The sequence below is a fragment of the Carassius auratus genome, chromosome 30 (assembly GCF_003368295.1).
Source record: "Carassius auratus strain Wakin chromosome 30, ASM336829v1, whole genome shotgun sequence".
NCBI lineage: Eukaryota > Metazoa > Chordata > Actinopteri > Cypriniformes > Cyprinidae > Carassius > Carassius auratus.
In genome coordinates, this window is record NC_039272.1 from 21987327 (window position 1) to 22003368 (window position 16042).

General features: G+C 36.5%; 1 protein-coding gene across 5 annotated transcripts in view; it reads left to right on the plus strand.

Annotated features, from left to right (window-relative positions):
* The window catches only part of apba1a (amyloid beta (A4) precursor protein-binding, family A, member 1a), a 57637-nt gene extending 45833 nt beyond the window's left edge, over positions 1-11804 (plus strand). For 4 of the 5 annotated variants that reach the window (XM_026212157.1, XM_026212155.1, XM_026212158.1 and 1 more), the window contains 11 exons: positions 127-237; positions 2011-2050; positions 2180-2325; positions 4221-4253; positions 4995-5081; positions 6104-6289; positions 6942-7121; positions 7233-7445; positions 7564-7683; positions 8757-8897; positions 10917-11804. In XM_026212157.1, the coding sequence (XP_026067942.1) occupies positions 127-237; positions 2011-2050; positions 2180-2325; positions 4221-4253; positions 4995-5081; positions 6104-6289; positions 6942-7121; positions 7233-7445; positions 7564-7683; positions 8757-8897; positions 10917-10988 (1329 nt within the window). In that variant the 3' untranslated portion in view covers positions 10989-11804. The remainder of the gene's footprint in view (positions 1-126; positions 238-2010; positions 2051-2179; positions 2326-4220; positions 4254-4994; positions 5082-6103; positions 6290-6941; positions 7122-7232; positions 7446-7563; positions 7684-8756; positions 8898-10916) is intronic. The other variant, XM_026212159.1, reaches the window with a different exon arrangement.
* The last annotated feature ends 4238 nt before the right edge of the window (positions 11805-16042 follow it).

The following is a 16042-nucleotide window of genomic DNA, read 5'->3' on the forward strand; positions in this document are numbered from 1 at the left end:
ATTCCAAATGTTACATGAGTAAATGTAGCTTTTGTATTTTTCAATCAGTTGTCCAAAATAATAGACTGTAAAGCATGTATTATTATGTATGAATGTAGTATTAATGAATATGTCTCTTTTGTCCAGTCACCAGGCTCAGGCTCCTCCTCCCCACAGGGGGCGGAGTCTTCCAGCCGTCACCTGCCATCACACGAGGGGAGTGACAGCTTTGAGTCTCCGTCTCCAGCCAGTAAAGAGGTAGGAGACCATGAATAAACCTCTTAAAATGTGCTGAAATTGGAATATTCTTAATTATTCTTGGTAATAATATCCAGTAGGTGCTCTAGGAACTTAATTAGACACATATTACAGACCACAGCATTAGAGTCCTGATTCAGTCTTCACTTATTATAGTTATAAATTATAAATTATAAATTATCCAAGATGTTGTTAAAATAGATTAATTGGAGCAGATAAAGTTTAAAACTATTATTTTAAAATTAAAGTTTTGCTGTTATGTGTGTGTGTGTGTGAAATAGCAAAGAAAAATACAGGATCTCGAAACTTAATAAACATTTTTAAAAACAGATCAAATTTTTTTTATTTTGATTAGCTAAACCCTCAATCATGTATCTTTAAAAAGCCCAAGAGATGGCATTTATGATCTCTGAGAAATTAATTAACAAAAGTATAGTATGCTGAGAAGTATTATGCTGTATATCTATATAATACTTCTCTGTATACTATGCTTTTGTTTTATTTATATTTATAATGTCCCTTGGCAGTTCTAAAATCACTGTAAAACATAGCTTCTTGGGACTTAATGATTATATTATATTATATTATATTATATTATATTATATTATATTATATTATATTATATTATATTATATTATATTATATTATATTATATTATATTATATTATATTATATTATATACCCAATTCCAAAAAAGGAATGGAATAATTTACAAATCTCATAAACTTATATTTTATTCACAATAGAATATAGATAATATATAAAATGATCAAGCAGGATAAGTACTGAAGATTTTGATTCTGCCCTTGCCAGTCTTAGAGCTTCAACAACTCAGAGCAAGGCCGTCTCAGTTAAATGTCCACTTCTGAAGCCAGATTGGTTGCTTTCAAGGAGATTGTTGTATGTGAGATATGTAGAGACTTGTTTGAACACAGCTCGTTCAAGTGTTTTTGCAATAAAAGGAAGAAGGGAAACTGGTCTGTAGTTCCCTAAAAGAGATGGGTTGAGGTTGGGTTTCTTAAGTAGTGGAGTTATACTTGCCTGTCTAAATGATGAGGGAAAAACACCAGTGTGGAGGGAAGTGTTGATGATGTGAGTGAGTGCAGGTACAACTTCAGGAGAAATGGCTTAAAGGAGATGAGATGGAATAGGATCAAGCGGGCAAGTTGTAGGGTGATTAGAAAGGATGAGTTTTGAGACTTCTGCCTCAGAGAGTGAAGAGAAGGATGTAAATGAGTGTAAGTTTGCTGGTGATATGAGCTTGACTGATTGTGGTGTGGAAAATTGTGCACTAATGTGTTTAATTTTATTAATGAAAAACGTTGCAAAGTCGTCAGCTATTAGAGAGGAAGCAGGAGGGGGAGGAGGCGAATAAGGAAGTGAGGAAAATGTTTTAAAAAGCATGCGAGAGTTAGATGAATTGTTAATTTTGTTATGGTAGTATGTCATTTTAGCAGAGGAGACATTAGCAGAGAAAGAAGATAGCAGTGACTGATACACAATAAGGTATCAGGTATCAATAATTTTATTCATCTATATTGTATTCTGAATAAAATATAGAAATCTGAAACTTCCACATCATTACATTCTGTTTTTATTCACAATTTGTACAGTGTCGCAACTTTTTTGGAATCGGTTTTGTATATTATATTATACTTTATTTCTGCAAATGGTACCAGTTCAGTGCATTATGAAGTCCCATACCTAAAAATAACAGCTTGCTTTGAAGAATGTTGTATTGAGCCATTTGTGTGCCTGTTCTTGTATGTGCAGTCGAGGAGAAGTCTTGCTTCATTCCCAACATATGTAGAAGGTAAGAAGATCTCCTGTTATTTCATTTTATTGTTGCATTACCTATTCCCGTTCAGGTTCTCAGCTACTGCAATGAATCCTGATAGCACATCCTAGACATGTTTTGAAATTTTCCTCTCCTCTCTGTTAGTACCAGGCCCATGTGACCCAGAGGACCTCATTGACGGTATTATCTTTGCTGCTAACTACCTGGGATCCACTCAGCTGCTCTCAGACAAGACACCCTCCAAAAATGTGCGCATGATGCAGGCTCAGGAGGCTGTGAGTCGCATTAAGGTGAGGTGAAATGGTTCTGTCTTTACTCCGCTGTTGTAAACTTCATTGTAAGAAGTAAACCTGAGCTTCTATGAATCTATCTCAAGAAATTTCCGAAGCAATACATGCTTCAGGAGAAGCATAAATGTTCCAAGAAACCAAAAGTGACAGATTTAGGAAAAAAAGAATGGGATTTCATAAGAAATGCAGAGCTATGTTCTATACGAGGTGTATATTTATTGCACAAGCATTTTATTCCTTGGATACAACATGATGAAGTTGCGTTTTGCAGTCTTATTTTGTTGTTCAAATTGAAATGTGAGCTCACAGCAGATAAAGAGAGGTGATCGTAAAACTAAGAGTGTGTGAGGTCCTCTTGCAGTAATGAAATTATTCTGTAGTCAAATGCAGGGACCTATCCCATGATTCTTGTTCCTAAGGGACCAGAGACATTTACCACCTCCCTCTTCTTCATCCTCCTGCAGCATAAATCAGCCATTCGCCCTGTCAGATGCATTACTCAGCATTTTTGACCTGCACCTTAAAAAATGCAGTGAGCCCAGCACCTTTGCCATTTTTTTAGTGTTCCTTCAGCATGTCCCTTTGTATGTTCATTTTGTGTTCAAATGTTCAGTTACAGATTGCTCTGTGCTACGGCACACAACAATATCGGAATGCTTAATAGCAAATTATTTTCATTTTGAGGTCACTGAATGGAAATTAGCATTGAGTTCTTTAGTTTTATTAGCTTTGCTGGAAATATCAGCTTGGATTTCAGTGCCTGTACAAATGTATTTTCCTTTTTCATCATCAAACTGACCAAGGTAGCCTTACGAGACAAGCTAGTAATACTAGTACAGCAGTATAATGATGATACTAGCATTGCATACTGTATTAAGATTCAAGCTGAATATTATAAGCTGATCATTTTGTACTATTTGCTTTATAATACAAATGAAAAACTGAAAACTTACAAGTACATTTTGGCACCAAAACCAGTTAGTTAGTTCCTCCTACCAGTTAGTTAAAGGGTCCCTCAAATTAATTTTGGTCAAATAGTGGTGTGTGATATTTCTGGAATAATAGTCAAAATGCAGTACTGTGCTGTTGTAGACTGTCTGATTTTATGGGAGTCTGGGACGTTCTCACATTTTAAACGACGTAACCTAAAAAATGCATTTGTGAAAGCTCCCTCTTAGAATGGATCAGCACATGCATATGGGCTATACAAGTACCACCATATTTTATTCTGTGTGTGTTCTCAATGAAAGATGATCATAGGTTATGAATTCTTTGTTTAATTGGGTCACACCTCATCTGCATGTGTGAGACGCCATACTTTGTCCCATACACAATCATGAGCTCAAATTGAGTGAGGGTGTTTTTAGGAGACTGTCAGTTGCAATGCAGTATATAAGGCAAGTGTAAATTGCATGCATCTGGAGAGATGTCTGAATCAATACACCCTGCCTCAGCTGCCATGACGTAGATCTTTCTTAGATGGCCAGTTCGATGCGTTATCACAGCCTGCTGGCAAGTTTGAACATGTTCTTAATCTAATTTTCAGCTGAGCTCATATATGCCCTGTATAGTTGATGTTTCATGAACAGGACATTCTGTAATATAAAACCAATATTTGGCATGATATTAAAAGTACAAATGGGCCACCTGGTGGATGATGGCACAAATTACTATGAAATGAAACCAAAGGCAACATATTGTAGCAGGGTGGTGTCTAGTAAGCTTGGCTTGATGTCATCCGGGTCCATTCTAGTCACCTCACACCAATGTATTTCCCAGAAGACACTTTTCAGATGCAGCTTATTGAGCAGAAAGATTCCCCAAATGTGATTGGTCTCGCTGAGCTCTGCGTTATCTAACAATCTTCCTGTCTTTGTTTGTTCCATGCTAAGCAGACGGCCCAGAAATTAGCCAAAAACAGGAAGAAGGTGCAGTAATCGCTCATGGGTTTGGGTTTTGTCTTTATTTTTGTTCTTCGTCGTCTCTTTTTGCCTGGTTTCAGCACTTCAGTGTTTTCATATTTCCTGTCGCTCTGCCATTTTTCTGGATCCAGCAATGAGTCATGTATCTGTGTCTGTCCGCACAGTCTGTTAGCCATTGTTCATTCCACACCAAACATTACCTCCGTTTTACCACCAGATCTTACATGGGGAAGTCGTGGAATGAGTTCATGTCAGGAAAGTCTAGTTTGCTGGATACAGAAAATGCGGTGATCTTTACTTTCATCTTCTTTGTATTCTGTATTTTTTTCTTTCTGAGGTACTGTACTGTGCTGTGTTTGTGACTGTTTTTAAGGTGCTAATCTGGCACAGCATGTTTTACTCTTCTCTTGATCTTTTTTATTCGGCCTGTCATGCACTTGATGGAAAACTCTCAGTTTCTCTCTCTCATAACTGAAACTCTTCAAATGAAGAACAAAACTAACCAAACTAACCCCATGCCAACTTGCAATACTAGCTGGCTTTAAACGACAAACACAGGTTATCAGAGTTACACAATGAAGGAGAGAGTGTAAAAGGATTTGAATCTCTTGGCCAAATGTTGTCGATGCTAGATGTAAGCTCCTTCATGGCATCTCTGGGCCTTGTCAGCTCTCTCTCTTTCTGTCTTTCTGTCATTCTATCTCTGTCTCTCTCCATGACTGATATTGTGTGGTTTTCTGTCTTCAGGCTCCAGAAGGTGAAGCTCAGCCCATGACGGAGGTGGACCTCTTCATCTCCACTCAGAGAATAAAAGTGCTCAATGCAGACTCGCAGGTACTTATGAACTTAATTTTGGTTTCACCCACTAACTGTGCTAAGACAAGTAGAACCATTTTACCAAAACTGTGCAAAATACTGGTGCAGAGCACAAGGAGGCAGTGTCCGGACAGATTATCCATGTCTTATCGAGGTCATGAGGATTCAAATTTTTCTTGATCATTTACATTTAGTCATTTAACAGACTCTTTTATCCAAAGTGACTTACAAATGAGGAGAATAGAAGCAATCAAAACCAACAAAAGAGCAATAATAACCAGGTGCTAAGACAAGTCATGGTACATCTAATGTTGTACATGTAGCAGGTTTAAAAAACAAAATAATGTATATATACTTTAAAATAAGGCAAGTTGTAGAATACAAATAGAATAGAGAGGGTCAAGTGTACGGTAAATGGAAGATATGTTTTTTAAGCCATTTTTTGAGGATGGCTAAGGACTCAGATTGAGTTGGGCAGGTCATTCCACCAGGTGAGAACAGTTAAAGTAAAAAGGAAAAAAAAGAAAACCTATACTGCTGTTTAAAAGTTTTCTGATGTTTTTCATTTTCAAAGAAATGAATACCTTTATTCATCCAGGATGCAATAAATTGAACAAAAGTGACTGTAAAGACATTTATAAGTTTTTTTTTTTTACTTTCTGTTCATCAAGGAATCCTTATAAAAGCACATGACAGGAATAAATTGCATTTAAAAAAAGAAAACATTTAAATCGTAATTACTGTACTTTTTAGCCTTTGTGAGCATAATAGACTTTTTCAAAAACATCTTTTGTAAACGGTAGTACTAAACAAATGGCTATTTTGCTAGGTTCAGATTTTAAAAAAAAACTATATAATTTATCATTATATCAGTTATACATGACTTGCTGTGATTTCATATTTTTTCTATGCAGTTTTAATTTTGGATGTTTTTTGTTTATTGAAAAATTATTTACACATTTAGAAAACAAATTGTAGTGTAGAAATAGATTGAGTATGGAGAGTTTTTCTGACCATTACAGTCATCTTCTGATTCGCAGGACACTATGATGGACCACCCTTTAAGGACCATCTCCTACATCGCTGATATTGGGAACATTGTGGTGTTGATGGCCAGAAGGAGAATGCCTCGCTCCGACTCTCAGGAGAACATGGAAGCCTCTGACCCAGCTCAGGACGAGAAGCGCCAATACAAGATGATCTGTCACGTGTTTGAGTCTGAAGATGTGAGTGTGACCTTATCAAGCTCCTGCTAAATGAGGCTGTCAGAGTGACACTTTCAATTTATTGCTTCAGCACTGTAAAATGGTCTAACAGATTTACACACTTTGCCATACTGCTGTTGTTGCATTTTATGAAAGCAATAAGCCAGTCTAGTGCTTTGACCACGGTAAAGGAGAGTTCAACCACAACACAAAGCCCTTTATACTTTTTCCACATTTCATCCTCCATATTGGCCTCATTTTTCTTAGTCTCCTCACGTTGTTTCCCAGCATGTTCAATATTTCACATACTGGGCATTGTGGTGACCTCTAATAGCATTTATCCAGATGGTGTTCCTGGGCATCTTGCTGTGTGGGTTGAAGCAGTAGACGGGAAGTGACCTTTTCTCTGTTCAGCTGCAGAAGCTGTTTGAATTTAAAGAGCCTGTATATGTCACAGCGTGTGTCACAGCACAGCATCCAACAGTGACATGAGGGCAAAGAGGCATGTATGCGGCTGTCCTGAGGAACGCCACCCTTGTCGTCTTTCGACCCTCATGTGTAGCTGTTATGTTTTCTTCTAAAAATGGCTAGATGAATCAAATCGTAAGCATACATTGTGCAATGAAATATGTTAGTTAAGGAATAAAATGTGAGTTTTTCTGTTTGTGCTCAGGCTCAGCTCATAGCTCAGTCCATTGGCCAGGCTTTCAGTGTGGCGTACCAAGAGTTCCTGCGTGCCAATGGCATCAACCCAGAGGATCTGAGCCAGAAAGAGTACAGCGACCTCCTTAACACACAGGACATGTACAACGATGACCTCATTCACTTCTCCAAGTCTGAGAACTGCAAAGATGTAAGTGGGCAGCCCATGCCTGGTGGAAACAGAAAATTACTGTGAAATTTTGAGAATTTGCCTGGATAAAGTCAGAATTATCAGTAAAAGTGGTGTGTGTGTGCACTACAGGTTTATATAGAGAAGCAGAAGGGAGAGATTCTTGGGTTGGTGATCGTGGAGTCGGGCTGGGGCTCTATCCTGCCCACGGTTATTATAGCAAACATGATGCACGGCGGCCCGGCCGAGAAGTCCGGCAGACTGAACATCGGGGACCAGATCATGTCTATCAATGGCACCAGCCTGGTGGGGTTACCCCTCTCCACCTGCCAGAGTATTATCAAGGTACAGCGGGTCCAAAATCAAGTGGAATGAAGTGCATTAATGTTAATTCATTTAACTCTGAATTTATTTGTAATTTTTCATTTAATTTATTGCGTAAAACAATTCTCTCATCTTCTAGGGACTGAAGAACCAATCCAGAATAAAACTTAACATTGTGAGATGCCCACCCGTGACCACTGTCCTCATCAGAAGACCAGACCTGAGATATCAGCTGGGATTTAGTGTGCAGAATGGCATTGTGGGTATTTTGAAAAAATCTTTTTCACATTTTACATTAGATAGATTGGTTAATCTATCGGCATATATCTGTATGTATATTGAATTGTGCTTACTCATATTCTGTATTTTATATTACCTTTGCCTTCATCTAAAATTCAGATTCAGATAAGGTTCAGAGAATCTTTCTTTATTGTCCTCAGGAAGAGGAAATTTGTTTTCACTGTACCTGGAGCTGTAGTACACATAATACAGACTGATTTTCCACCAAATACTAATGTACTACACATATTTACTCCAGAAACAACATAATAAACACATCCTGCACCAAATATACAGCAGCACTCTTACACGTATATTACCCGGAGGCAATAGCAGCAACAAAACAATATCGATTTTAAATTACACATGCCACAGTTTCTGTGAATTTAACACTCTAATGGCCGAGGGTACAAATTTTACCCTTATTTGTGAGATACCTGTTTGTATCTACGGCCTGAAGGGGGAGGATAAAGCAACAAATTTAGAGGATGGCTAGGGTTTTTATTATAGTATTTGTTTCACTTAAAGTTAGTCTGTAAAAATCTTTACAAATAATCAAAATGAATGTCGGTGTTTATACTCTGCCTTATATTGTTATAATGCCTAAAATCACTTGTAGCATTTAAAATGATAAAATAGTATTGTTTGTGTATTTTTAATTTATGTTGACAAAATAGTCAATTTTAAAATCAGCAATTCATTGGAATTTAACGTCAAAATAATGACTGTTATTGATCAGAATTGTAATACTTTAATGGTATAATAGTTTGTATTTATTAATGTTTTTTCAATTGTAACTTTACTTTGAATGAACTAAAACCCTGTAAAATATTGAAACTTATTTCAATGAATCTAGTTGCCAAAGCAACATTTCTCATTTTCATGTAGTTTAACTTAATGTACTAAAATAACTACATTTAAAATTAAAATGAATACAACTATAGACATTTTTTATTAACATTTATTAAAGTTAAAAAAGAAAAACGAATTCCAAATATTAAAAGACTCCTAATTCTAATCATCTAATAGAACTTTATTTTTTGCGTCCTCCAGATCTGCAGTCTGATGAGAGGAGGGATAGCAGAGCGCGGCGGGGTGCGTGTCGGCCACCGGATCATTGAGATCAATAGTCAGAGTGTTGTGGCCACCCCTCATGAGAAGATTGTACACATTCTGTCAAATGCAGTTGGTGAGGTACGTCTGAGCTCCATGGTGCCCCATCTGCCTAACAACATAATATTTTTCACATCACTATTTCTCCAGTGAGGTAATGAACCCATTCATTTAATTTATGATCAAGAAACTATGGAAACTTGGCACCCTGTTTAGCTCTGTTTTATGGAGATCACAGCCTATCTAGAGTGGCTCCAAAAGACTGTAAATCAACCAGTGTCGATCTGAGTTCTGTGTGAAGTTCACACATATCTAGTTTATCACTAACTGTCCAACTTGAACATGTCCAAATATGGAATGTGCCTAGTACTTGAGTGCACTAGTATTTAAGCACAATCCATGGCATTTGTGGCAAATGTAAAAATACTCACTATTTCAATACCACGACTGAGGTGCCCTTGAGCAAGGCATCGAACCCCCAACTGCTCCCCGGGCGCCGCAGCATAAATGGCTGCCCACTGCTCCGGGTGTGTGTTCACAGTGTGTGTGTGTGTGTTCACTGCTCTGTGTGTGTGCACTTCGGATGGGTTAAATACAGAGCACAAATTCTGAGTATGGGTCACCATACTTGGCTGAATGTCACGTAACTTTCATTTTCACTTTCAATATGATAGCCACAAAACACTATGTGACAAAAAATCACTTATTAACCTTCTTTTTCTGTGTGAAGTTAAAACTCCATTGCCATTACAACACAATGACTAGATCTGATTTACAGCTCGAATAATACGTTTAAACAGAATAAATTATATAGTGATTTTACAAAATAATGCTTTTAAATTGATCCCGTTCATTTTCATTGTAGGTGCCTTGCCTATGAAATGTGTATTATTTTTTTAAATCAACATTATACCACAAATGCTTGAGCTTTATTTGAATCAAACCCAGAAAATTCCTGTAACTTATGCCAAACATTTTTTTTCTCTTCAGAGTTCTCTCCTTAAAATAAATACCACTTTTGAATTTTGTTATTTAAAGGGGGGTGAAATGCTCGTTTTCACTCAATATCCTGTTAATATTGAGTACCTATAGAGTAGAACTGCATCCTTCATAACTCCAAAAAGTCTTTAGTTTTATTATATTTATAAGAGAAAGATAGTCTGTACCGATTTTTCCCGGAAAAACACGACTGGCTGGAGGCGTGACGTGTGGGCGGAGCTAAAGAATCACGAGCGCCAGTAGGCTTTTGTGTTGAGAGCGTTTGGAAGCTGTGACATTACCGTGAGGAAAAAAACATCCAAAACAAACCATGGCTTACAGCCAGATTCAGCGTATATTTATGATCCAGAATCAGATCCAGAGGCTGAAATTTAACAAGAGCAGCATCAGCAACGACGTCTCCATGTGGTATGTACTGAAACTGTATACATTTGCTTAGCGGGTTTGGAAAATGACTAAGTTCCACTTTATGTCGTCTTTTTTTTTTTTTTTTTTTTTAAGCTGTACATGTGGAAAGTGCAGTTTGATGCGTCAAACTGGGCCTTGTTTGTAAAACAAGCATCTTCGAAATGCAGGGAACAAACAAAAACATTTGCACAACTCAGTTGATGCTCTGTAAAAATAAACTCCATCCACTGGTCCCTTAATGCTGTTTTTTTTTTTTGGTAATCTGTGCAGGGTTGTCTTGCCCTGGCAACCAAAAATACACTTCTTTTGTGACATTTCGCGATGCTCTCGCTCTGATCAGTGAATGTCTGTGCTCTCAGTGCTCTGCTATACGGGAGCGTGCGCTTTTCCGGGAGAAGTGCCCTTAAGACCCATATAAGGAAATTCCGCTCCATCTAACGTCACACAGAGCCATACTCGAAAAAAACTTTCCGAAACTTGTGACAAACCGGAAGGAGTATTTTTGGAACAGAAATACTCCTTCAAACTTACAACTTAATCTTTGAATCTTTGTCCATGTTTAGCACGGGAATCCAACTCTTTAACAGTGTAAAAAACTCAGTATTCATGAAATAGCATTTCACCCCCCCTTTAATATGCTTTTTGGTATTGCTTGTGTGTAACTGAACTTGACGATCTCGTTTGGCCGAACAGATTCACATGAAGACTATGCCGGCTGCCATGTACCGCTTGTTAACAGCCCAGGAGCAACCAGTTTACATCTAAAGCTACATACGACGCTTTCTCAAGCCTCCTGCCCTGCTGTCACCAGATATAACCTTAATCTTGATGTGAAACTGTCAGCCCTGTGGACTGGTGACTGTGTGACTGAATCGACTGAAGCTCTGCTCGCCATGGCTTTCTTTTCACTGCCTCTCTGAGCTCTTCATCTCTTCTGTTCTGTTGCTGTGAGTGAGTATGCTGTGCTGTGTAATTCTTCTCTCTGTGTGCACTCAGCCCGCCTCGTGAAAGGAAGCAGAGAGAGAGAGAGAGAGAAATATGTTGAAGAGCCCCATCGCAGAAAATAGCTATTGAAATGATATACCTGGGGAACAAAAACTACACCTGTGTGATCGCTAGGTGTACAAAATGAAAAAGGAATTTGCCTTACCATACTCTTATAATGTTATTTATTCAAGCTTGGCAAGCATCAAGTGTTTTAGAGTCAACTTGAATTTTAAGGACAGCTGTTAGTCTGAGGGATATGGTGGAAAATGGCAAAATGTTGAAAAACTCAATCCAGAACTTATTTAATTGGCCAAACCCCACAGGATGTTGAATTGGAATTTTAAATTGGAATGAAAGGGAAGTTAATTTACTTAACTGCAATTCAAAGACATCCATTAGTTATTATTACAATGAATGATTACGTCATTCATTTTGACTAATTAGGTCTATATATTTCCTGATATGTTAAATGCAATGCTATCTCACGGCCAATTCCTACGAATTTTACGAGGTGGCTTATTCGTACGAATTTGTACGACCTCACTCGTACGATTTTATATGATTTGTCTAAACCCCAGTGAGGGTTAGGTTTAGGGGCGGGGTTAGGTGTTGGTCATTCTTACAAATTCATACGAATTGTGCAACTCGTAAAATATGTATGATTTGGCAACAATCGTATGAATTTGTACGAGTATGGTCGTACGAATTCGTACGAATAAGCCACCTTGTTAAAAATGTACGAATTGGCGTGAGATCGGGTTGGTTAAAAGTGATTTAGAACTGATTTTAATTTAAACTGAGTATCACAGTTAACACAGCCACCAAAACAGATTTAAATTTTTCCATACTTAACAAAACAAAAAAAGTAAATTTGACAGCTTTTTAATATTGTCATATTTTTGACTGAAAATAGTGAGTAAATTGAAGTGTTATTTAATTGGCGAAATATATATAAAATTTTCTATGTGTGGTATTATTAATATTATTTAATTTTTCTGAAAATAGTGTGTTTATCTTTGTATTTATGGGTAATTTATACAGAAACATAAAAAACACTATAATTCTACTTGCTTAAAATCTAATTTAAGTTGCAATTCTACATCCTGTTTGCTGAGAAAGGGACCAAACCATTGGGTCCTTTAAAACAAGGTTTTCTTAAACAGTTACTATTAAAATTACGATTAATTTTTTGGTGTGGTCCTCTGTGGTGGATAATTCAGTGGGATAATTCATGTCTAGTATATCTAGTAGAATACTGTATGTATTAGAGCACATAGAAATTGTGGATGAAATGCCTTACAGAATGATGATGCCATATATTGAAAAAAAGAAGAAAAAAAAGAAAGTGTTTTGGAGATAATGTAGGTTATGCATTTGGAGATCTGAGAATAATTGACTTTTTTTGAATGGGACTCTGTTGGAGACGTTTTGGACTTAAAAAATTGAGCTCTTGAAATAAACACACACACATATTTAACTCCAATTCCAGAAAAGTTAGGATGTTTTGTGAAATGCCATAAAATCAAGAATATGTTATCTGTTCATTCTCTTTAAGCTTTATTTAATTGACTAAAAGAACAAATAATTTTCTTTCCAATGTATTCACTGACCAACAAATTTTGATGTGGATGGCTGCAACACACTCCAAAAAAAGTTAACACAGAGGCAAATTTAACACTGTGTCACAGTGTTACTGTGTTTATCAGCTGTCTTTTATTAAAATGTTTCATTTTTTGGGAATTAAGGAAATTAATTGTTCAAGTTTTGCAATCTAAATTTTTGTCCAGTCTCACTTCAGATGCTCAGCAGTCAATGATCATAGTTGTCTGATTCTCCTTTTCATGACCTGTCATCCATTTTCAATAATAAGAGTCCAATCTTGACTGTAGGCAGGCCAGACTTGCACATTCACTCGGAGTCTATGAAGAACCCAGCGGCATCACTGCATAAAATAAATCTACAGCTTTCTCCTAGAGTAACAGAGATTCAAGTTGCATTTCTTGATGCAGCAGCAGACTGTGGTAAATGACAGTGGTTTTCTGAAGCACTCCTGAGCCCATGTGGCTATATTTAACATGTGACGGTTTCTTATGCAATGCCATCTGAAGGCTTAAAGATCAAACACATTCAGCTGAGGTTTCCTGCCTTGCCCTACATGTACTGTGATTTCTCTGGAATCCCTGAATCTTTTCACAATATTACGCGCGTTACTTGATGAAAGACCTCACTTCTTTACAATTTAGCATTGATGATCCATGATACAACTTTGCTTGAAAAGACAGCGATGCTCCTTTTATACCCAAACATGATTTCCTGACCTATTACCAATTCACCTGCTTACTGTAAAACTGTTTCAAAACCTTTTATTTGGCCTCTGTCCCAACTTTTTTAGAGTGTGTTGCAGTCATCAAAATCTAAATTTGTTCATATTTACAAAATACATTTACGTTGGTCAGTGAAAACTTTGGAAATCTTTTCTTTGTACTTTCGTCAATTAAATTCAAAGTTAAAAGAGAATTAACAAAGCACAGATTCTTGATATTATTGCATTTTACAAAACTTCACAACTTTTCTGGAACTGGGTTTGTATTAGTCAGGAAGTCGGAAGAAAGTATTCAAAACTTTTGTTGTTGTTTTGGTTTACTTTTTTTGACATTGATGTGCAATATTTTTATTTGTTGTAAATGACTGCATTCCTTATTTTTATGCACAGAAAACCTTCCTTTTTGTCTTAAACATCTGTATATGAAATAATATTGCTAATTAAATATGCTTATATTGGTAGCATTTTCCTTTGAACATTTATACTTGAAAAACATTGTGTGAAGAAATTTTTCAGGTAGTAGAAATGTTGCGTTGACATTTATGGATGGATTTGGAGTTGAAGAATTGCATTCTGAGATCTCATTTATCTTTTTTTTATTTTTTTTTTACCTCATTATGAAGTTGAGTCATTACAGCCTTTTTTATCAACTAAATGTTTAATTCATGTGTGCTACTTTTTCACTCAAGAACAGAATGTGTCTTAACAGAACTGTGTTCACTCAGTTTTAGTACAGAGCATCTCAACATGAACTGATTCAAAACCAGAGACTCTCAGACAGAATTTTAGTAATATTTGTGCAAGAACTGACTGGTGTTGGTCCGTCAGCATGCTTTGGCACATGTCCATTGCTACTTACTTATTAGAGACGGTCTGCAGTCTGGTAAATATCACTATATATGTGCTATGTATTTTGCACTTATATAAAATACTATATATTTTGCATCTGAAGAAAAAAAAACAGCCAGTCTATCAAATGAGCATAAAATGTCTTACAAAAAGCTTATTGCTATGAATTACTGACAACTTTCTCCCATTTTACCATCAAGTGTACTTGAGTGTTGCTTGGAGTTTATTTTTGAGAGCACACTCATTTGCAAAGGAATCTTTTGCCAGCAAATAAATGATAAATGTAGATGAAATCACAATATGCTGACATTACTACAGTGTTAAATCTGTATTAATAGTGGAAATATTGTGATAAAACATACTGCTGTGCAATGACTGTACTTGATGGCATTATGTCTTTTTGAGACGTTAGGAAACACCTTGTAATCGTTCCGATAGCAAGAAAACGTCTTATTGTTGAGATGTGTATTTGACCCCCAAACTACAGTCTGACCTCATTATCACGGTGTTCTGTTACTAATGGAATCAAAAGTCATTGACACACAGGAAGGACCTCATGTTTCATTGCTTTTTGCTTTATGTGAAGCATGGTCTTTTTGTATGCATTGCTATTTATTCTTGTAGTGAGTGTGATGTGTGATTACAGATGACTTCATTATAAAATAAAACCAGCTAGACACTTTCATATATATTATATTATATTTATTTACATATAGCATAATATATACAGTATTTCCAGTGAATATATACCATGTGTACAATAATGAAGGTAAATTGTGCAAAAGTCTTTGACACTATTTCATATTTGCTTTAAAGGAGTAGTTTGCCCAAAAATGAACATTTGCTGAAGATTTGCTCAACCAGAGGCCATCCAAGATGTTAATGTGTTTGTTTCTTTATGGGACTAGGTTTAGAGAAATTTAGAATTACTGTACATCACTTGCTGACCAGTGGATCCTCTGCAGTGAATGGGTGCCGTCAGAATGAGAGTCCAAAAAGCTGATAAAACATCACAATAATCTTCAGATAATGCACACAAATTCCAGTCTGTCAACGAAGGTCCTTTAAAGTAAAACAATTTTTTCGTAATCAACAAATTCACAGTTCAGAAAACATTCACCCCTGTTGTCCTCTAACATTAATTCTATTATTATTTGTTAAGAACTGTTTTGGCTTGTAAACAGTGCTTGATCTGTGCATATTTCTCTCCTGATTCAGATGAGATGTCTGTTTTTCAACAGAGAAAGCAATATTATGGATAGAGGACTTGATTGAAGTTAAAAACATCTTGATGAATTGATTTCTTACAAACACTTCACTTTTACACTTTATTTTTTTTCCCCCTCACAAAGCCTTTAATGTTAGATGTTAACTGATGGACTGGGGTCGTGTAGATTAAGATTCATTAGTGTGCAATTGATGTAATGCTACATTCCTCCAAATCTGTTACAATGAAGAAACAAAATCAACCACATACTGGATGGCCTCAGGGCGAGTACATTTTTCAGCAATTTTTCATTTTTGGGGCCAAATACTACTTTTAGGGGCATCAGATCATACATACACATACATTATCATTTGCCATGATGTATGGGGTCCGCTGCCACCACGGAACTATTTATTGCAAAAAATATTGCACATTTTATACTGAAACAAAAGA